This window comes from Limulus polyphemus, unplaced genomic scaffold, assembly GCF_000517525.1.
Source record: "Limulus polyphemus unplaced genomic scaffold, Limulus_polyphemus-2.1.2 Scaffold1968, whole genome shotgun sequence".
Classification (NCBI taxonomy): domain Eukaryota; kingdom Metazoa; phylum Arthropoda; class Merostomata; order Xiphosura; family Limulidae; genus Limulus; species Limulus polyphemus.
The window spans coordinates 67,580-92,695 of record NW_013667578.1 but is presented as its reverse complement, the minus strand read 5'-3'; the positions used below and the strand labels follow the sequence as shown (position 1 = coordinate 92,695).

The 25,116-nt window shown below is 31.4% G+C and overlaps 1 protein-coding gene across 1 annotated transcript in view; it reads right to left on the bottom strand.

Annotated features, from left to right (window-relative positions):
• Positions 1-10,027: 10,027 nt before the first annotated feature.
• LOC106465511 (26S proteasome regulatory subunit 8) overlaps positions 10,028-25,116 on the bottom strand; it is a 74,603-nt gene continuing 59,514 nt past the window's right edge. Inside the window, exons 9-11 of the mRNA XM_013925737.2 lie at positions 17,283-17,381; positions 14,071-14,268; positions 10,028-10,293 (exon numbers count right to left, since the gene is read on the bottom strand). Coding sequence (XP_013781191.1) covers positions 10,240-10,293; positions 14,071-14,268; positions 17,283-17,381 — 351 coding nt within the window. The 3' untranslated portion in view covers positions 10,028-10,239. The remainder of the gene's footprint in view (positions 10,294-14,070; positions 14,269-17,282; positions 17,382-25,116) is intronic.

The window sequence follows — 25,116 nt, the reverse complement described above, 5'->3', positions numbered from 1 at the left end:
GAAACATAATAAAATTTTTTTATATCTATATCAGGCAGGAAATAGTAATTAGGATAATCAGAAAAGGTACATGTAATAAAAGTTTGTAATTTCTAGCTCTACCGAGGAACATAACTATAATAATATATTGTGTTATTCTACCAAACATGTAATCAGAATGTGTACCGACTTGCTCTACATGGAAATGTAATCAAAATTCATGATGCTTACCTCAGCCAAGAAACATAATAAGGATGATTTAATGTCCAACTAGTCAGGAAACAATAATGTTATAAATTATATAAATTACAGCTATTCTAAAGCAGTCAGGATGCTATGTTATGACATCCAGTTATACTAGGAAACATAATTTAGTATGAAGATGATGTAATGTTAATGTCTAGCTCCAGCAGGATACCTTATCAGAATGTGTAATTTTTACTGCTCAGCTTATCTACGAAGCATGATACCAGAATATGTATCTCTAACAGAAAACACAGTCAGGATGATGTAATGTTTTGTTCAAACAGAAAACATGTAATCAGGATAGTATAATGTCAAGATCTACCAGGGAATATGAAATCAGGATGAGGTATTGTCAGGCTAAAACCAGGAAATGTGTAATCACATCTTATTGCCTAGCTCATTCAGGGTATATAATCAGGGCGTGGATCTAGCCAGCCCATGAAACATATTATCAGGATAATGTATTGTCTAGCTCTTCCAGGATATGTTTAATCAGAATATGTAATGTCTAGCTAAGCCAGGTAACATGAAATTTAGAATGTGTAATGCTTAGATCAACCATAAAACGTAATCAGAACATATAATGTCTAGCTTTAATACAAAGCAATCAGGATGATGTAATATTTAACTCTACCATGAAGCATATAATCAGAGCAATGTAATCTATAGATTTACCATGACACATACACAGGATGAATAATATCTAGCTTCATCAGGAAACATAATTAGGATTGAGTCTTGTCTAATTTCACCAAGAAACAACTAATCAAGGTTTATATAATGTCTAAATTAATAAAAAACAATCAGGATGGTGCCATATCTCGTTCTACCAGGAAACATGTTATCAGAATCATGTAACGTCCAACTCAGCTAGGAAACATGTAACCAGAATATAATTCTAGTTCTCCAAAACCTTAACCGGGAAACATAATTACAATGCATTTTGCCTAGCTCAGACAGGAATCATTATCAAGATAACATGTATAGTGAACTATGAAACATGTTTTCAGAATGATGCAATGTGTAGCTCTAACACGAAACATATAATAATAATAATGTTTAATGTCTAGCTAATTCAGGAAACATGTAATTAGAATGTGTTATGTCTAACTTCAGCAAGCATATGTAGGATGATGTTAACATCTTATTCTTCCAGGAAATTTGAAATCAGGAAGATGGAATGTCTAAGTCATCCAGAAAACAATAATGTAGTATCTGCTACTGTTCCTCCTTTATGATTGAAGAGGACCATCTTCATCATTATTCATTGCTTTTGTGTGTTCAGAGGTGACTGATTAGCCCAATCCTGGCTTGAAAATGTTTGGCACAATGAGGGCAAGACAACAATGGGGCTGGTGGGTTCTGATGGTTGCTTTCTACTGCATTATGTGCTGCATGCTTGTTCTGAGCTGTCAGGATGTGATGTTGTTCATATGTGGCTGCTACCTTTGTAACAGCACTCCTCCAGGCTAGGCAGTTTTTAGCAAAAGTTTCTCAGGTATTAGGATTGATGTTGCAGTCCTTCAGTGTATCCTTGTAGCACTTATTCTGACCACCACAGGAGTATTCTCCGGTCTGTAGTTCACCAAGGAAGATGCATTTGGGGAGACAATTATCTGGCATTCTGACACGAAACAGCATCGGGGAAAGTTAATGTCTCCTTTTACCAGAAAACAGCATGTAATTATGCTGGTGTAATATTTGGTTCTACTAGAAACATAACAAGGTTGATATGATGTCTAGCTCAATCAGGAAACATGTTATTAAAATGTATACTGTTCAGTTCTACTTGGAAATGTAATCACAATGAAGTAATGTCAAGCTCAGATGAAAATGGCTTTAAATATCTTGAGTTGTTTTGATTAAATCAACCATATTAATTGATTTGTTGGCAAAAATATAAAACGATTTCTTTACCGAATTAAATATTTTGATTAAAATCAATAAAACTAACAATTTACAAAAATAAATACAAATTTCCTAAAACTATTTTAATCAAAGCAAAACTTGGTGCATTGCTCCTGCTTCTTGCCTGTGCTTTGCAAGACATTTCATGTTTCCGAAACAACATTCCCTACATTTTGGTGTCCTGATTTCTCCTGTGTTGTCAAGTGTTGTTTGCAGCATATTCTGACTTTATTATCATTCCATTTAATGAAGAATTGATTTATTGTCTCCTCATTGCAAAATAACGTAAATAAAACTTTGCTGATACCAAATGTTTTTGTAAAGTCATCATATAGCTGATTCTTGTAGTACACACAAACAAAGCAAAAGATATGGCTGAAGTGAGCCTATGTAGTTAAGGGAGTGTGTGTGCATGTTTGAGAGAAAGCACCAGCCTTTTTCAGTTAAGGGGAGTTAAAGAGTAGGCATGTATGTGAAGAAGAGAGAGGGAGGGAAAGAGCACAAATCAAGGTTGCACAAAGTTTTTAATATTAACACATAATCGATCATGGATAGAATGATTAGGAGAAGTTCTCACATAGAGAAGAAATGTAAATAATAGCCTTCATGACACATTACCAAAAAATCTGGCCTTATCAATTTGAGACCAATTGGCCATCCTGTTTGCCAATATTTGCTATACTGGTCACTTTGGCCTCAATTTGCAGTCTCAAATGACCTCTGAGGCTGTGACCACATAGCCCATGTTACTTCCTGCACAAAGTTGTATCTTTACTCAGAGTTTGTAGCTTTAAAGACAGACCCAAAGAGAGAGAGAGAGACATTCACACTTACATATATAGATCTAGCTGTACCAGGAAAAATAATCAGGATGATGTAATGTAACATTTTTCCAGGAAATATGAAATCAGGAAGATGTAATGTTTAAGTCATCCAGAAAACAATTGTGTAGTATCTAGCTGTACCAGAAAACATGTAATAAGAACTTGTAATGCCCAGTTCCACTGGGAAATGTGTAATATTAGCTTTACCAGGAAACACATAATCAGGATGATTTAAAGTATATTGTAGCCATGAAACCCAATCATAATGTATAATATCTACCTTATTCAAAAAACATCATATGGAAATGTAATGTCTAATTCCACCAAGAAACATAATCATGATGATATAATGTATAGCTGCACTATGAAACATAATCATGTCTAGCTCTACCAGGTGTATAATATCTAGCTGTACCATGAAACAGTACTTTTACCAGAAAACAACATGTAATCATGCTGGTGTAATATAACAAGGTTGATATGATGTCTAGCTCAGCCAGGAAACACATTATCAAAGTGTAAACTGTTTAGTTCTATCAGGAAACATAAAAACAATGAGGTAATGTAAAGCTCAACCAGAAACATCTGATCAGAATATGTAATGTGTAGCTGTACCACAAAACACAATCAAGATGATGCAACTTCTATATCTGCCAGAAAACATGTAATAAGGATGATGTAATATCTAGCACTACCAGAAAACATATTATAGAATATGTAATCAGAATGAAGTATTGTCTAGCTAACCAAAAAATGTGAACAGGAGGATGTAATGACTAGCTCTACCAGGAAACATGATTTGTGTAATGCTAATTAATTAAACAAAAGTCATTGTTTTAAAACAAAAACACCGAAATGACATAACCAACTACTTCCATGCACTGGAGCAGATCATTCAAGGGCGTCAAGAGCCAGCCCAGGCCCTGGGATCAGTAATATCATCGGGCACCCCTTTCATTCTGTTCATTAACTTTTGCTGATCTTTCATAAAAGAAATTTAGATGACATATTTCTTCATAAATTCATGAAAAAGCAGTAGCCATTTTAGCTCATTAAGTAGTATGCATTTCTAGTGTGCTTTGGAATTTCCCACTTCCGGGCCCCTTAACAGACCCCGGGGCGCCTGCCCCTCTTGTCACCACTGAGACCATTAAGGTAATGTGCAAAGGGTTACATTTTGTGGCTGCATTTCTTCAATAAAAGGAACTGAATATATAGTTTACAAGGTGTAAGAGAAGTGTTATAGTAGAATTAGTATAAAATATATGCTAACGCCAATAATTTTGATGTTGAAAATAGTGTATTAAAGTAACTCTATTCTTTCCCTTACCTCCCTTTTCCAAGACATATGTTTAATTAATCAGTTGTTAAAATATTTGATTGATAATAACACTCTTTCTTGTATGCACTGTTTTGCTATTTTTGGATAAGGTCATAATGTACCCTTTGTTTCAGCCCTAGGATAATGTAAGGTTTAGCTCTACCAGGTAACATAATCATAAAGATGTAACCTCCAGGTCAGCCAGAAAACATAAGCAAGATTATGTAAGGTCTAGTAAACCTGCCCTAGGATAATGTAAGGTTTAGCTCTACCAGGTAACATAATCATAAAGATGTAACCTCCAGGTCAGCCAGAAAACATAAGCAAGATTATGTAAGGTCTAGTAAACCTGCCCTAGAATGATATAATGTTTAGCTATACCAAGTAGCATATAATAAGGATGTCTAATCTACAGCTCTGCCAGGAAACAATCAGTATGATGTAATGTCTAGTTCAGCCATGAAACATGTAATTTAAGTGTTTTAAGTCTAGCTCTACTATGCTACATGTGATCAGAATGTGTAGTGTCTAGCTGTACTAGGAAATATTCAAAATGTTGTAATGCTAGCAGCTTTACCAGGAAACGTAACCAACATGATGAATGCTTAATTCTTTCTGGAATTATGTAATCAGGATTAAGTAATATCTATTTCTAACAGAAAACATAAGCAAGAAGATGTAATGTTTAGCCCAACCAGGTAATATTTAATCAAAATGTGTGTTTAGCTGTGTTAATAAACACATGAAAAGAATGTATAATGTCTATTTCTACCAAAAAACCTGTACTCGCAATGTTTGATGTGTAACTCTTCCACGTTACATAATCAAGAAGATGTAATGTCTATCTCAGGTAGAAAATATGCATGTTAGAATGTTTAATGTCTAGCTCAGCCAAGAAATATATAATCAGAATGTGCAACATTTAGCTGTGCAAGGAAATATGTAATCAGAATGTATGATGTCAAGCTCCAACAGGAAATGTAATCAGAATGATTTAGTGTTTAGCACAGCCACAAAACATGTAAACAAAATGTGTAATGTCTTCATCTAAAAGAAAACATGTAATCAGGATCATTTAAATTATATCTCTGCCAGGAAGCATGTATATACTGTGTTATGGCTAGCTCTACCAAGTAACATAATAAAAATGTATGTTGTGTAGCTCAGCCAAGAAACATGTAGACAGGAAGGTGTATTGTCTAGCCCATCCAGGAAATGTAATCAGATTATCTAACTGAACACAGCTCTCTATAAGAAATGAACTTGAATCTCATCTTTATGGAAATCAATCTACTTCACACACTTGAACATGAAAACCTCAGGAACAAAAGCAGTTTAAATAGGTAGTATTGCATTAACAGAAGATAGCCCTGGGACTTTTCTCTTCCATTACAACTGGTTCAACTGAGAGCTCCACAACTAATTTTATCTGGCCCACAAACTCAATATTCAAGATAAATTGTTATGTATAGAATTTTCCTATTTAGATTTATTTATGAGTCAATATTCTGGCCCTAAGTAGTAAAGGATGAAATGATAACCAGCTACCTCTCAGGTTTCTCTTCTCTGTTAAAGTCTATAGGAATGAAGTTAGAATCAGCCACCCTTTAGAATCTTCTCAATTAAAGACTATAGGGACAAAGTGAGAATCGGCCACTCTTCAGATTTCTCTTCTCTATTAAAGGCTATAGGGATGAAGAACCAGCTAGACCCAAGACTGCTCTCTTCTGGTAAAGGTTAAAGGACTAAAGTTAGAACTAGCTAGTCCTAAGACTATTCTTCATTGGTGAAGTGGATAAAATGAAGATCAAAAAGCCTTTATATATGTCTTCTCAAGTAAAGGGAATACAGTTGTTCTATCCAAACCCCGTAAAAATCAACGTACCAATGAAGAAATATGAAAACTACTTAAAGATAATCAACTGTTGCTCTTTTCAATTCAAAATGAGGTTCAGTTGCAGCCTTTCTGAGATAGGTCTAGGTAGATATAATCCCAGACTGTCATTATCCTACAGCTACAATAAAGCTAAGTTTGGATATAAAGTGTTCAATTCGTGGGTCAAAACTTGTTCTCAAAATTTCAAAGTTGAAACTATACAACTAATTTTTTGGTTGAGAGAGAAAATTTGAAGTTTCATTTCCATACATTCAGTGTGACGATGGTTTTAATGATATTAGGAAGCACAATTACATATTTGTCACTATAGTCACAAGTAATAAATAAAAGCTCTAACACTAAGCACAGTAGTGATTAGTATGTAGGGATGGGCTTAGAATAAAAATAACAGCCTCATTCAATCTTACTCTATAATGCTTACAAATAACTGCTAAAGTTGAGTTATAGTCTTATTTGAGCATCTAATTGCCATTATCGAGTGTTTCAGAGCTTGTGAAACTCCCAATATCATTGAAAAGTGTTGCTAAAGTGGAGAACTTGGAACTAGCTAAAGAGCCAAAGTGTTCATCGACAAACAATAGCAGTAACCCATAATTTATTCACTTTAGTTTGAACTGGGGGGAGGACTATAATGTAATGGTGATGATTAGATGTGTTTAAATAGGAATTCTGTTAAAATTTATAATAAAAAGTTGTAGCTGAAATTGTGATAACTGAAATATCTGGAACAGGTATTGATCAAGTTTAAAAGAGGTTTGATCTTAGAGAGGGGATAGATGTGGTAAAAAAGGTGCAGTGAGGTCCAGGAAGTCTAATGGGTAGAATTGTCATAAATGGTTTGTTTTGTTTGTTGAATTTCACACAAAGCTACTCAATGCTATGACTACCTGCAATAAACCCAAAGTCTGAAGTTACAGACTAGATGTAAGGCAGCTAGTCATCATCACCTGCTACCAACTCTTAAGCTATTCTTTTACTAATGAATAGTGGAATTGACCATCACATTATAATGTCCCCATGACTAGAAGGGCAAGCATGTTCAGTGATGGGATTTGAACCTATGACCCATAGATTGCAATTCAAGTGCCCTAACCACCAGGCCATAGTCATAAATGGGTTAGTTTATTTACTGATGCCAGGGAAGAGAGAGATAGAAGTAACAGTTTGTCAAAGTTGGAAAAATATGATTTTGAGGTTAAGGAAAATGATAATGGAATTTTTGGAAAGACAATTAAAAAAGTAGATCATATAGAGAGGAAATGAAATCAAATGTGACTGAAAAAATGTGGAAGAAATTAGAAAAAAATTTAAAAGTTAAATATAGCAAATAAAAAAGAATGAAGAATTACAAAATGATAGGGTACTATGCAGAGTAACCCATTTTTAGAATGGAAGAGGGAAAAGAGGAAGACAGAAAACATAAATTTGGGACTTAAAAGTTAATAGGATTCTGAAAAAAAGAAAAAAAACATTCATAAATTAGAAAAAGTTGAAAAGTAATCTAGTAAAAATGTGAAAGAAAAAATTAAGAATTACTAGATAAGGCATATTAGTTTATCCCACTGGAAACTGCCTAACCACATCAAGTAGACATTTAAAGAAGAAAGTAGCCAAGATCTATAATAATCAAATATCAACCATAAAAAGAAAGGAACTAGAAAGGTATTTAAATCTATTGAAGAGGACTACTTAGTAAAAATTAAAGAAATAAGAAATTGTTTGAGGTGTTCAAAGAGAGAGGGGAAGGTGTGTGTATGAGGTATGATAATAATTAAAGGCAAAGATTTTGAATGGAATAAAGAAAATTTTAAAGTGCTAATAAAAAAAACTGTACTGAAAAAAATGAAAGTGGATGACGAATAATGGATGAGATTTTTGAAAATCAATTCAAACATTTAAAAAAAGTAAAGAGTCCAGGACAAGATATTGAGTTGAATGAACTTTATGGGAATTTAATTTTAAAAAAATGATAAAGTATTAGTAACTGTGAACAAATATTAAGAGACAACAAGAAGTGTAACAAAACAGAGAGGCAGATATGCACCTAACTTACAAACTGAGAAATGAAGCAGAAGCAAAGAACTATAGAAGTATCATTATTAAATGTAACAAACAAACTAATGACTATAATGATGACAAGAAAGTTTAATGAAAAAAAGCAGCAGGATTTTGGACAAAAAGTAAACCACTAAATATAACACATTATTTTAAGTACCTTTATAAGAACCAAATCAGATAAAAAAAGGGAAGTTGTATGCCATAGTAACCTTAGGAGGGTGCGGGGCCAGAGGCGAGTACTTGAGTTTAGATACTAGAAGTATACAATTGACTCGGCCACTGAGGTGTAGGGCCTGAGGCAGTGACTTTGCCCTTAGGCCGGCCCTGGTTGTATGCATTTTTTATAGATTTAAACACTGCTTTTGATACTGTGGATGAAAGGAAATTATTTGAAAAAGGTAATAAAAAAATTAATATTTGATGAAAGACAAACAAAGTATGAAAATATTTTTTTTAATGATAAAGAAGTTGGACAAAGATGCCCATTAAGTCCTATACTGTTCTCAGTAAATTTAGTTAAATCATTTAGAGGATAAATGAATTTGAAAAAATAATGGGGAAGGTAAAGAAAATGGTTTGTGTGAAATTGCATAATGGTGGCAAATTACCCAGAGGAAATTAAGACCATGTTTAGGATTGAAAAATATATGGAGAAAATTAAATTAATGTTAAATTTAGATAAATTTAAAGACGATGGTTTGTAGCAAGAATAAGCTGTGGTAATGTACCAAATGGACAAAGGATGAAGAGAAAAAATGTAGAATACTAAAAGAAAAGATGATAATACATATATATATAGGGAATCATAAGGATATGGAAAAGAAAGAGAGAGAGCAGAAAATGGCAAAAAATTGGGAGATGTTTTGATATGGAAAATATAAGAAACAAATTGTGAATAAACATAAATATACAAAGGTATTTATAGGAAATTAGGACAAAAATTTAAGCTGTTTAAAATAATTTACAATTTTATGTTCAAACTGTATTAACACATCCCCCAGGAGCCAATGGGTGTCTTTACACTACAATTTGTTGAATATTAAAAGTTAGTTCAATCCGGAAACTCCCAAAGAGGGTGGTTTTGGACGTATCTTTTTTGAGACAACTTTAATACAAGTTTTTGTTTGATAATTGATAAATTTTAAAGTAAAATACAGCATCCTCAAGTGTCCATACTAGCTAGTACTAAGGTCTACCCACTGGGAGTAAATTCAGTATATATTAATAATGCAACATTCTCGTGATCATTAATTAAGCAATTGCAAATCTTTTATGCTTCTGCTATCACCTTTTTATGTTAGCTTTCAACTGAGATATGAACGATTTCACCTGCGATTTGGTTAGGGAAGGTCGAAGCAGGAAATGCCTTCTTTTTAGCCAGTAAAAATGTCCAAAATATTTCAGTTCAAATTAAGATAAACTGGATTGGGTATTTTTTTTTTCAACATAAATGTCCCCTACTAGCTCATGAAGGGGCCTGTTAAATATAATCATAAAAATTATTAGACAATGTACATGTCAACTCTTTTCAGAGGGTTGAAAATCTAAGGAATAATTCTGATTAAATAACACTCAAAAACAACAGCATTCACATTACACATCACATGTCAAAACTGATGTTTAGAAGGAAAAAAAAAAGACAACATTTACTCAATCGTGGTGAATTAGCAAATGTATGAAAACAGCCAAGAGACAACCATACTACCCCAGACTGCAAAAAAAAAAAAACTTTCACAATACTTATTACTGTGTTATTAAAAACATTGTTCAAATGATAAAAGATACTGGGTATTCTGAATTTGGAAATAATTTACATTTTATTAGAACTTGCTAAAGTACAATGGTCACAGAAGTTCCAAAATGTATAGTTAAAAAAAATATTCCTAGATTGAAAAAAAAAGTTTCATTTTTATATGAGTTAGTTCAAATAACCTTCTCCAAATTTGGTTGTTTAGACGCAAGTGGTGGTGGGGGGGTTGGATAGAAGAAGAGTCCTTAAAGGTGTCTTATTTCCAGAGCTTTTTAATTGACATGTTCTTCTCAGAATCCTTCTGCATGACCTGCAAAGAGTGAGAACAAACATATTAAAAACAGCAGTAACATTCATTTAATTTGATCTTGTATTCCAAGATAGATAATGCATAAATATCAAGTCATAATTAGACCAATAACAGTGTGGCACAAGCTAAAGAACCAAACTGTGCTTAATTAAGTGCTTGCAACTTGTATATTGGAACATAAACATGTTTATGCATAACTACAGCATTTAATAAAAATTGTGAGGTTAAATTGTAAGTGAAAAATCAACAGTCTGAGTGATATCAAGTGCACTGAATGGATTTCTTTAAGGTTTAGAAAAATATGATATGCATCCCCCTTTTGTCTAAAAATTTTAAAGATTTAAAGCCACAAAAAGTTGAAAAAATGTAAATATACACTCATTCAACAAGTAGAAACATGTAAGTACAAAAAGCTGCAAAGCAAAATATGCTAGTAAATTCTAAGAATCCATGAGTGAAAGCAAAGGAAAATATATTATAATATATCAACCACACAACATTTGCCATATCCTGTGCCAACAAGGCCTTTTGCTCAATACCAGAGCTCATCAGGCTGGGTGGAATACAACAGACATAATAGTTGTCTAGGTGCTATATATATATCATCACTTTACATGATCAACAATTGTAATGGTGTGAGCCAGATTAAGCATGAAGAGCTCTGGATTAAGCAAAACCTGTCATCAGCAATGGATATGATGGATATAGTATGGTTCAAACACTATCATTTTACACTCTTATAATTCTTAAAAATCCCCAAGGGTCTAGATTGAGAATGTAGTGTTAAAAATAATAATTATAATAGGCCTAACATAATGTCATATGACAAATATAACTATGTATAATCATGCTTTGCCAGCTTGTAAAATATGTTCACACCATAAAAATATTAAAAAATACCTTTCTCATAAGAATTCTAACTTCTGAACAATTAAAATTTGATGATGTTACAAGTTTATGTTATAAGAGCTGCAGGTGTCCTAAACAATTCAAACTTTGATGAAAACAAATATCGCAAGTATAAGTGAATTTTTAGTCTAGAAAAAGCTCAGGCATGAGTATTTACCGCGACAAAGTTTAGTTGATGTTAATATCATTGTGTTAGCTTAGTAATAATCATTTAATAACTGTGGCCTCAAGCTGTGATGATTTCATGAAACCACTGAGAAAGCTTTTACAGTAATTAATAACCAAATCACATAAAAATATTGATATTTAATGTTTCTTTTTGATACAGTATGGTACTTTTTTTATTAATTTCAGAAATAAATTGGAGTACAGACACTCTTAGACCTGCACCAACTTATAGAACATTAAATAATAGCTAATTTCTTGAAAACATTGGAGGGGCTTTAGCCCCCTGGACCCCACCTATAGATCTATGTTCTCTTATAGAACATTAAAAAATATGATTACCCCATTGTAAAATATAAATATAACACAATGTAAACTTACACTTTATTTAACAGTTACGTAGCCAGAGTTGGAGGTAAGTGCTGACAGCTAATTGCCTTCCCTCTAGTCAGCAGTTCAAAATTAGTGAAAGTGGCATACAGCCTTAACATCTGTGCAATGATAAAGACAGGGCAAGCAAATTTAGTGTCAAAGGGTATCAAACCTGAGATCCTCAAATCACTAGGCACCTCCCTCTCCCCTAACTATGCAGCTTTTTGCTTAAAAACAAACATAATGGCAAAATTTTGGTTAATTGATTGTTGGAATCATCAAAACCAATAACAAGCAGAACAACAAATTTTGATTAGTTGACTATTTTTATGACAATCAATCTAATTGAAATAGTGATTAATCATTTGTTGGAATAATCGAAAAAAGTAATAATCACAACAACTAATTTCTATTAGTTGCATATTTTTGTGACAACTGATTTAATCATAATTTTGATTTATCGAGTGTTGGAATAATCAAAAATTTTGATTAATCAATTAGTTTATGAGACGCTAATTGATATAATCAGTGCTCACTGGTAGTTGGTTGTATTGATTAATTCACTCAGCCCTAAAAGAAATTCAATCTAACGACATAATCACACATATTCAATTCCAAGATTATCATCCACCAATCTCTAACTCTGAGTATGAAAATGATATCAAAAAGAAATTCAATCTAATGACATAAGCATACCTAAAAACTTCACTTTGAGTTTATGTATATACATGATACTATAAGGAAAGTAAAACTAATATGATAATCATAAACAAATCTCTAACTCTGAGTTTATAGAAACATGATAGCAAAAAGGAAAGCTAACAAGATAATCATACATCAATCTCTGAGTTTATATAAAAATTATATCATGAAGCAATCTGATCTAATGAGGTAATCATACATTAATGTTTTTATATAACCATAATACACTAAAGAAACTCGCACTAATGAGATAATCATAAATCAATATCTACCTCTTGAGTGTATATAAATATGATACTATAAAGAAACTTAATCAAGTGAAGAATCATACACCAATCTCAAAGTTTATGCAAATGTGATACCAAAAAGATATTCAAGTTAATAAGATAAACACAAACCTATCTTGGAGTTTATATAAACATAATACTATAAAGAATCTTTAATTTTATATAACCATGGTATCAAAATGAAATCCAAACTAATAAGATGATCACACACAATCTCCAAGTTTATATAAATGTGATGCCAAAAACAAATCAAAATTAATGAGATAATTATATACCAAACTCTGAATTTCTATAAATGGCATACAAAATGAGATTCAGGCTAATGAAGTAATTATATACTAATCTCTTAATTCTAGAGCTATATAAACATGATGCTATAGAGAAATTGAATCTAATAAGATAACATACACCAATATATTACTTTCAGTTTTTATAAACATGCTACCTTAAACAAATTCAAATTGAGATAATCCTACACTAATCTTTAACTCTTGAGTTTATAAAAATGTGATACCATAACAAAATTCAAATTAATGAGACAATCCCAATACATCAATATGTAACTAAATTTATATACACATGCTACCTTAAAGTAATTCAAACTAGCAAGATAATCTGTATTATCATACAGCAATCTCTAAAACATAGTAATTAAAATAGAATGTTTCCTATTTACACAATTAAAAGATGTTTATTAAAGCTGTCAACAACTACTGCTTTAAAAAAACGTTTTGTAAATAACCCCTGATGGCTTTAATAAACAAGTTTTAATTGTGTAAATATGAAACATTGACTTTTGACTGTTAATTACATTTTAAACATTAAACAAGTGCCCATTATTCATACTAATCTCAAACTTGATTTTATATAAACATGATACTATAATGAAATTAAGATTAATTATATAATCATACATAAAATCTGCCAGTTTATATAAACAAGGTATCACAAACAAATTCAAACTATTGATATAATTATACACCAACCTCCAAGTTTATATAAACATACCATAAAGAAATTTAAACTAATGATATAATTATACATCAATTTCTAACTCGAGTTCATATAAACAAATATGCAATAAAGAAGTTCAAACTCACGAAAAAATCCCCATACATCAATATCCGGGTTTATATAAACACAACACAATAAAACATTCATAGTAGTTAGATAATGACACACTAATCTGAGTTTATATAAATGTCACACCATAAATAAATTTGAACATACGAGATAATACTTTCCTCTAACCTTAAACTTATATAAACTATAAAGGAATTTAAACTAATACACTTTAATACATAACCCCTTTTTTCATCTAAAAACACAAATTTCTTCTTACCTTAGCCACAGCCATTTCAAAGTCTTCCTGTGTGACATGAACTCTGCGTTCTCTGAGTGCATACATTCCTGCCTCAGTACACACTCCTTTCACTTCAGCCCCGGATGCACCAGGCATAGTCTCAGCAATTTTCCTCAGATTTATACCTCTTGTCAAATTCATTTTACGTGAATGAATTTTTAATATATCAAGCCGAGCCTATTGGGTAGGAGAGTATTTTTAATCATCTTTTTGAAGATTAAATTAGAAATAATTTAGAAAAAATGACAAAATCTTCAGATTATTTGTCCATGTTTTGACTTGATTTTTAGCTCATTTATTTCATTAAATTATTCTATCACATCAAATACTAGATAAATGAATAAAGGCAAAAAAATGCAAGTTTGAAATTCAAAAATAATCTTACTTCAGAGTGAAACGTTTTATATTGACAAATGTGTACATCATTTAGAAGTTAAGAGCTTTAAGAAAATATACAATTGTTTTGTTGTTTCAGTGCAAAGCTGTACCCGTACATTGTCTGCACTACAGAATCAAGGCCCATATTCTAGTGGTACTTGAAATCAATTTTCTAATCCACTTAAGTATAGTTAAGTGTCTATGCATCCAAATATCCTAAATTACAGCTTTTTATATTTTTATTTTATGTAAATTGTTATATTCTGTATTTCACATCACTATTAAGACTGTTTCTATTAAAGCTTGCTCATGATGGAATTTGTAAATTCTCAAATGGTCAATTAAAGAAACAATGTTTCTGTTTCTTATTAAACTTTGTTTACTGCCTGAAAAACCTGTTGCTGATGTCTTAGCACAGCTGTATAGCAGTGAAATTTTACACACATTTCAAACATTGGAAAAACTGGATCTCAAATTTCAGAAAATATATTTAGATATTCATTTTCTAATAACATGTAAACTTCAAGTCCTTCCTAACTTTCTCAACTTTAAAATCACAAACATAATCTCAAGATTTTCCCAGCTTACCTCTATCTTATTAACTTTAGTTTTCAAAAGATCAAAATTTATACCGAAAGAAAAAGCTATCAAAATGGGGAACTGAAAAACAACAAACTATGGAACACACAATATCAACCTAATAAAACTACCTCTTCTCTGGTAGATCAAGTAAGATTTTAAGTGTATCTACAGAAGTACCGAATACAAGTCTAATGAGGTTGTAATTTTACTGTATAGGTCACTAGTTATGCCTCATTTGGAGTACTTTGTTCAGTTTTAAGATATTAAGATGGTCACTAAAATGTTGGAAAAGGTTAAGTTGGAAAGGTTGTCATACAAGGACAGGTTAAGCTTCCTGAAATTTTCTTTCCAAAAAAGAAGAGTTAAAGGGGAATTGATTGAGATGTTTAAGATTGTTAAGGAAAGTGACAGTGTTGATGCATTGTCTTTTTTCTTAATTAATGGCGAGAATGGCAGAACTAGGGGACACAAATATAAATTTTGGCAGGGTTGGAGTTATCTCCAGCTAAGACAGTTTTGTCTAAAAGGGTGGTTGACCTTTGGAATGGGTTAACTTCAGATGCAGTGGATACAGTAAAGTTAAAGTTTTAAAGGAAGAATTGATAAATATTCAAACAATATGGGTGGCTCCGAGTTTTTATTAAAGTTTAGTTTAATGAGATGGGGTGACCTTGGTGAACCAATATATATCAATGAATCTCTTACATTTGGTGGGGAAACTAAAAAAACAACTAGATTTACACTTATTTAAAACTAATAACCAAAAATAATTTAACACTCTTGCTACAGGCTTAGTTGAATCGTCCGAGTTCATGATGCAAAACTGACCTTTATAGTTTTCATACTACAACTTTAGTATGTGTTGTGTATCTTCACTAAATTGTGCAAACTTTCAGTAAGCATTAAAAGATTTTTATAGACAAAAAATCAGAAATTTTAATGAAGTATTTTCATTAAAAAATTTTCTGTGAATATATGGAGTCAAAGTGCTGACTTACTGTGAGTACAGTGATTTTCATCTTAAGATTAAAAATACTTTTCTTCATCTGAAAATTGTCAAATATAATTTTTTAGTCTCTAAAACCTCCTAAATAAATTTCAAACATTTTTTTCAGTAAAACTTTATATTTTATCTGTTATTTTCTCTATCCTAACTCTATACAAAGTTGATAAATTTTACCAGTTGAAAAGTAGTAAAATACTTGGGAAACATGTCACTCACATTACCCTATTGAATTACATAACTCATTGGCTACTCACAAGCCTACCTTGTGAAGAATTATTATCATTATTTTTTCTTCATTTTACCTAATATAATCTAAAAAATTTTTAATTTTTGCATTTTAGCTACTTTTATAATAAAAAGTAAAGAATAAATATGAAAAACAAAAAAATATAGTACTAACCTGGATCTTCTTTTTTTGCCGTTGACTGTTGATGAAACTTAACCCATTTTTTTATACTAATGGTACTATTGCACTAAATAATTTTTTATTTAATTAAATAATGCACCTAAGAACACTAAATATGAACATATAAAAAACATATAATGACCTATAACTCCCATGATCTTTCTGGCTTTCTAACTATTTTGATAAGAGCTGTTAAAAATTCAGCTAAGCTCATTGATGCATTTCTTGTGGGAAAAAAGTTAAAAGTTTGAACTGGAAGCAGAATAGCCAATTCTCTGTACGTCATTTGATATATCAAAACTTTGGTTTTCTGTTGGTAATAAATACTGAGTATTAAACACCAGAGAGAACTATTGGTGAAAGAGAGGTAGGTGTGGCAAGAGGTGTCTGATTTTCTAGTTTATGGCTCTTTAACCAAATAAGACTGAAAGCTATAAAAATTATGCTTTGCTTGAGTAATAACAATATTGCAATGAGTAAGTTACATTACATTCTGTACTTCTTGAAGGAGTGGTAAATAAATTAGAGAAGAGGGAAGACCTAAAGAGCAAATCTCACAACTCTCATAATAAGGGAAATTGAGGATTTCTTTTACATATTACCTTATAAAATTAAGAACTTAAAACTTATATATAATATCAAAATCAGATTATTAGCTACATTTTTATGCCAAGTTTATTAGTATACCATGATAATAAAGTAGTTTAATTTTGAATGTAAGTCAGTAAAACCTCAAAACATACACAGAAAAGGATGCCTCTTTGGAAAAAGTTAAACACCCTGTAATCCAATCACCTGTGGAAAAGACGAATATCTTACCTCTTCATTAGGAGGAGGGAATTCTATCTTCCTGTCAATCCTACCAGGCCTTAATAGTGCAGGGTCTAAAATATCAATTCTGTTTGTTGCCATAATCACCTATAACAAACAAAAGTAGAAACTAACAATAATTAGTAGTCTCAAATAGATAAAAATTCACTTCAACAAACATTGCTAATTATATTTTTTTCACAGAGTTGGTGGAATAAAACCAATGTTTAGACATACTTTTTACACAATCTCATCCACACTGAATTTTTACAATTATTACAATAATACCTGCCATGTACTTCTTTCCATCCAGATTAGGAATAAATGCCAATATCAAGGCATACTTTATAATTCTTCTCATCCAAACTATGAAATACATAATGTCTGAAAAACTGATTTTTATTTCTTCTCACCCAGACAAGGAATAATCGTAAATGTTTATATATCTTTACTGCTCATTCAATAAACAATGTTTAGACAAACAGTTTACTCATTAATTGTTAGGATTTTCAAAAAAATGTTATTTACCTTCCACTCAGATTAGAAATAAACACCAATATTCAGACATGATCCATACTTCTTTTCATCCAAACCAGGAAAAAATGTCAATGTTTATAAATACTTTCTTATTAAGGCTATGAATTATGATATTTAAAACTTCTGTTTACTTCTTCTTATGCATACTAAGAGTTATTATATTTAAAAAGTATTACTTAATTCTTCTCACACTAGGAATTAGCACTGATAGAAAACTGTTTTCTTCTCACCCAAACTATGAATTACTTTAACAACTGTCATTTACTACTTCTCACCCAAACTATGAATTACTTTAACAACTATCATTTACTACTTCTCACCCAAACTAAAAACTATGATGATGTTTAAAAACTTTTGCATAGTTCTTCCCATCTATGCTACTAATTATGATGTTTAAAAACTGTTGTTTACTTCTTCTCACCCAGACTACAGATTATTATGATTTAATTTCTGTAGTGCATATTGGTGTAATGAAAACATTTTAATACTAGAAGTAAACATTACAACACTAAACTGTTTTTTTCTTTAATTGGACACTCAGTATTTCACTTTACAGCTTCTTCAGAAGTACTCCACTAAAACACAAACTGTACGTGAATGTTAAGATTTTGTAGATATGAAGTAAGCTGGAATTACTGACCTGTAAAACACTGTTTGAAGATGCAGTGTACTTGTTATTTTTTAATTAATGCTAGTAAGCTCTGTACTGTCAGTTAAGGTTTGAGTTTTAGTGGAATGCTCCTGAAGAAGCTGTAAAGTGAAACACTGAGTGTCCAATTAAAGAAAAACAACAATTTGGTGTTATAATGTTGTTTATTCCTAATATCAATATTATGATGATGTTTAAAAACTGTTGTTAACTTCTCATCCAGACTAGGAATAAACACCAAATATAAACATAATGAAAATTCAATCAAGGCAACTTCTACAAAAAGATTACAAAACTTTATGATAAGAAAACTAATTGTATAGTAAAATTACCAAATATACAAGGTGTAACCAGCAAAATGATCAGTATATTCTGAGAACAATTTTTTTTCCTGTTTTCAAACAATTAAAATTAAAAAGAATACTTCCCAGTACTAAAGGTAAAAAAGATATTTTAGATAAAGGATATATAAGATATTAAGTGTGAATGTAAAAAATCTCCTAGTTAAACTAAACATAAGTTAAAATTTCTTGATGAACAGAAATGTATGTCAGAATCTATGTATGTAACCAAAACTCCTGTGCCATCTATTAAGTGGCACCACAAACAAAAATCCATAAAAATTTCATACTCTACATGTTCAAGATTCAGACAATTAGAAAAATAACTATGGTATGTACAATAACAAATTTCTTCATAACAGAACAAACTAGAAATAAAAGTACTCTCCTCACAACAAGAACACGACTTTTACTAGGACTGTACATGAGGGTTTGATTATATCTTTATTGATGTAATTTTCAAATGTAGCACTGAGAAACTGGAGTGCTTAAAAAAACTTTTTTTTTCAATAAAGGGTAGCATGTTTAATATATAAAAACATTACAGTTTATATAAGTAACATTTATGAAAATTGAGCTCTGTACATTGAATCATTTTGATGCAATTATTTGCATATGACTAAAGAGCACAATCCAAACACTATTCCAGTGCAGTACTTCCCACAAAACAAAATTTCGTTTTAGAAAACGTTAATTTTTCTCAATTTTTTTTCAATAATGTAAGAATACTACAATTAGTAATTACTAGTGCAAACAACCACCCATTGGGCAGCATTTCTGCTAGTAAACAATAAGTATTATAAAAATAAGTATAAAGAAAGACTAAGGATAAAATAAATAATTCACACCACACAGGAGAAAAAAAACTTTTAATTTTCTGAAATGGAACTTATTAATGGTTACAAACCACTAATTCTAAAAAGATGAATGATATTTAAAGTGGCAATCCAATAGGCTTCTTTCATTTCTCTATCAGCTTTAGTTTTGAAACAGTTTCAAACCAATGAGAATTACATCATTAATAGAATTACCAGATTTGTTGAAATGCTAGACAACAGAGAGGTCTTTTTTGGTGTTAAGAGAAGGTTTATGGTTGTTGAAATGCTTTCTAAAGGTCACTTGGGTCTGTCATACATACTGGTAATTGCATTTTTTTACAGTGTATGAGGTAAATGGTGTTGTGCAACTAATTTCTTTAGTAACTTTAGCATTTTTTGGTCATAACTGTTAGAAAAAAAAAAGTTTGTAGTTTTTATGAACTTGCAGGTTAGACAACAAACTTTATTACAAGGATGAAAACCACTCTGTGGTGGAGTATAATTCACTTTTGCATGAAGAAGGACATCTTTAAAGTTTTCTTTTCTGGAAGGAGACAACAGGAACTTCAGGAAAAAGTTGTCTCAGGCAATCATTCAGCTGTAATAGATGGAAATGTTTTTCAGAACACACAAAACATTTATGAGTTTAAAGTGGTCGATAGTAAGAAGAGGAATTTTGTTTGACTCTTTGGTATTACACTGTTTAATGATGTTTTTTTAGTGTTGTTAGTTTTTTCAATATGTCAATTTTAGCATATTTATAGCCTCTTTGCAGCATGGTTTAATTCTTAGTGTGTTTTCTATAATTTGTTTCATCAGAACAGATTTTCTTGATTCAGAGAACTTTACTGCAGGTAATAATCCATTTAGTGTGGGTGGGGAGGCAGCTTTCATAGTGAAGATATTGTGGTCTGTCAGTAAGTTTTTTGTAGAAGTCAGTGTGTAAAAGTCTGTCATTTAAAGAGACAGTAACAATAAGAAATTCAATTTCAATAGCGGAGTAACAAGGAATAAACTTGATGTTTTTGTGAAAGGTGTTAGCATAAGAAAAAAGTCTAAGTGATTCAGAATTGGCTATACCAGTAAAAAATATGTCATCTATGTAATGTTTTCAAGTGTGAGGTTTCACAGGACTTTGCTGTAAAAGCTGGCTTTCAATATGACTCATAAATATATTGGCATAGTTAGGAGCCATTTTAGTACTCATTGCAGTACTATTAATCTGAATGTAATGTTTGATGTTGAATTTGAAATTGCTCAGAAATAAGAGAGTAGCAAGGTTGGTTACTTTTTGAGGCAAATTTTACAATTTCCTTTGCTGTATGGAATATTACTGTAAAGGGAAGAAACATCTACTGTACAAAGGTGGATGGTAGGAAGTAAATGATTACTGGCAATGATTTTCTCTGTGATATTTATAGTGTGAGTCATGTTCTTTATATAAGAAAGTACAGGGAATATCTTTTTGTTTGGTGGTCAACAAATGGAGAAAGCTTCTTTGAAAATGTGTTAATTTGAAAGAGATCACACCCAGTAAAAGATGAAGAGTTCTTAGACATTTGTTTCAGTGTTCATAATTGGAAAATGGGGCTTTGATAGTTTCAGGTAGGGTGATTGTTACTGTTGTAGTTTCTTTATCAAAAAGGGGAGGGTTGTTAAAAATGATGTTAGAGATGGTCACAGTTTTTGACAGTGTTTTACCATAATTGGTTCAGCAATTGGAATTAAGCTGATTATTACATAATCAAGCAACAATCAGAAGTGGTAGAATTTGTTAAGTTTCTGATCATAGATCACTTTATTCACAACAATAATCTTCTGATATGTAAGTATGCTTACAATCATGACCCTGTACTGTTTCCTTTTCTTTTGACATGAAACATTATTCACCATATACTAAAATATCAACAGTTAAAACAATCTCTGTCTGTTTCTCACTTATTTAATAAGTTGATACATTGAACAAAAGAATAGTTAAAGAACAATGCTCTGCACATTGTGAAGCACACCCATTTCTTTACAGACTGTATATTAACAAATGGTCGATAACAGCACCCTATGCACAGAGATAATACACACTGTATGCTTGCTGGAGATATATACAAACTTCTTTCAGAAAATTATTGGAATGATAAGCCATGTAGCTCTCCATTAGTACTGCATTGTATATTAGCTCATTGTTTGGGAAGGTCACCAAGGAGAACATGACAACAAAGCTATTGAAAAGTGGGAATGTCTCATTATTTTCCAATAGTGGGATGTCAATTGTTTGAAATAACTAACCTATTGAACAGTTATGGAACATTTCATTTCATCATTTGACTGTCCCATTATTAATAAATATGAATAGTTGCAAGAACGTACCTTAACAACCTCAAAGTTGGTTGTGTCTCGACAAACAGAATTACCAATTGGTTGGATTGTCTCTATAACAACGGTCCCAAAACGTTAGGTATCAATCGTGTACTAGTCACAAGGTCAGTCTTCATTTTTATTTTTCACTCATTTCAACCATTTGAAATTTAATGAAGCTTCAAAATACATTCTCTGTAGTAAATACAGTTTTTAAGGTTAAACTGTCGACTATACTACACAATAACATCATCAACTTGACTGTACATAATCAGAATCGGGTTGATTGTACACTATAATAATTGGTAATCTATAATTTCTGATTATGATGTGTCAGGGTTTTGTATATGTGTGTGGGCTGAGATTCTTCTAAAGTAGCTGTCTGTGACTTGTATGCATTAAATTCGAACAATAAATGGACAGCACGCACTTCACTTGTTTTAAAATAATATATTCAAAACAAGTTAAACGTATGTACAAAAATTCCTTTCACTATGGATATCACAGCTGTATCTCAAACTTTAAATAATTTTCTTTTCTTGTCAAAAGTCCACTTAGGCTGATTCAATTACTTTAGAATCCAACTGACAAGACAAACCATTTTTCTCTGCTCTTATCACACTAGTATCAATGAATAATTCACTTACACCACCCTGTGGGTTACCACAGTTGTGTCCTGAACTTCAAATAATTGTCTCCTTTTGTCAAAATCCACACAGATGGGTTCAATTACTTTAGAACACCCTTTGACAATACATATTATTCTCCTTATCTCTAATGAACTGTGAAACTCACTTTAAAATATCACCCATTATGGCTAATCACTCACACGCCAGCTAATTTCATGTTTTCTTTCACTACTATTTTTTCTGACTAAACTGCGCTTAACTTTGCTTCTTTAGTTCTTAACTTACACTCACTTGGTCGCCTATATTTATATGTTGTTCACTGCAGTCTCAAACTTTCTCTAAACGATGCGATGATTCAACAATACTCTGTTAAGGTAATGAGAAAATACTGAAGATTCGAGTAATGTGACGTCAACAATATCAGTAAAGCCTAGACAATAATTTAACTGCAAACAATGTACAATTCATACAGAGTTACGTAATGAAATTCATCACAACTAGCACTTTTAAAACAATCCATCTTCAACACTCTTGTTTTAAAAATTAAACAATCATTAAATATAAAGTCACAAAATAAACTAAATAATAACACTTACACTAAACAGTTTTGTACATCCAACAACATGATCAGTGAAACACTAATTTTTGAAATGATGTTATTACTATAAGGTTGGTTTTATTATACTTCTTAAGTAGAAATCAGTTAGTTCTCTTTTTAAATTTGTGAAGTTCTTCTTCCAGTGAGGGATTGTAGAAGTAACAATAGTAGATTTCTTATCTAGAATATTAAAAGAATTTGGACAAAAATTCTTAGTAATATTTATGATATAAAAAGATGTACTTTTATGAAACTGGTACTATTTGCTGTAGAAATTTTGGTCACAAACTCTTTCTGTGATGGGTGCTTTTAGTGCAAGAGATGGGTGTATGTTTCTATTGTGTATATTACAGTGTAGTGACTTGGCATATTGATGGTATCTGGTGCATTTCTCAGTAAGCTTTCTAAGTTTGGAAAAAGTTGTGTTCTGCTATAGCTAAGAGATTTACAGGGTGATTTAGGTTGAGTGTTGTGAGTGAGAATGTTGCTGGAATGGCCAACTAAGGAAAGAAGGAGTTTAAGAGAAGGAAGAATGAAGTTGCTCTTTTCTTCAAAAGTGTGCAACAGTGCAGTGACTGCTACCCAAATTAACTTTCTCAATGTTACTGTCTCTTTAAATGACAAACTTTTAAACAGACTTGTACAGAAAACCTACTGATGGATCATAATATCTTTACTATGAAAGCTGCTTCTCCATTCAAACTAATGGAATATTATGTACAGTCAAGCTCTCTGAATGAAGAATATCTGTTCCGATGAAACAAATTATTGGAAACACACTGAAAATCTAAAACAAACTATGTTTCAAAGAGGCTATAAAGATGCTAAATTGACAGATTGAAAAGTCTAACAACACTCAACAAAAACCATCCTTAACTCTTTCTGAGTGGGGTCATGTATTTTACACAGGGAATGATACGAGTGCAACAATACATTCTGTAACTCTGAGAATACTGGAACCATAGGTACTTCAACAAATTTTACAGAAAATGTTCCACATTCTGTCCTTGTAAATCAAAAAGATTTGGATTAACAGCAGGATTAACTTCACCTTCTCATGCCATACTCAGCCACATACCTCAAATTAAGAAAAGCTGCAAATCACCTATGGTTCTACACTTATCAAACACCCTGTATTTTTTTGCTTGACATTTTGTCTTTTTTAAAACAAAACCTTTCTGACCTTTTTATATCTAACATTCTTGTTTCTTGTCACATTGCACAACAGAAATGAGTCACATCTGCAACAAACCACTGAAAATTAATCAAAAAACTTCTGGGCTATCATGGTAGTCTGCCATAATGTCACTACATCTTTTCTCACACTCAATCTTATTTAGTCATTCCCAGTCCACCTTTTGAAAGCACTTGGGTTATAAGAATTCTTATGTATGATATTCATACAATCCTCAAAGTCTACGAGTTAAACCTTCTCCTTGTAAAGTTGTAGTGTTGGCTATCAGCTATATAGTTTTTATTGTGCATTTTAAATGTTATTCCTGTTTCTAATTATGGCCATACTGTTTACTTCTTATCTAATTCATGAATTACATCAATGTTAAAAAAAAATGATCTGCTACAACCAAGTTATGAATTATTACAGTATTTAGCAGCTACTGTTAATTTCTTCTCACTCAGAGCATACAGCTAAAGCATGTTTCCAAACTGTTAAATATTTTGTCTAAATTCATGGCAGTTAAAAAAATAATTTACAAAAATTCTCTATGTCAACCAGACAATTTATGGTATTCCATATCTGTTAGTTCCTCAACTAGCAGATATGGAATATAGAACATGCACTGTTGTATAAGGAATCCAATGCTAACTGAAAAACTGAAAAGAACCAAGAAGCTACAATGATTTTCCTTTTTGGTAGATGGATAACTTTTCTACTAGACTTTGGCTGAGGGCAGCATGAT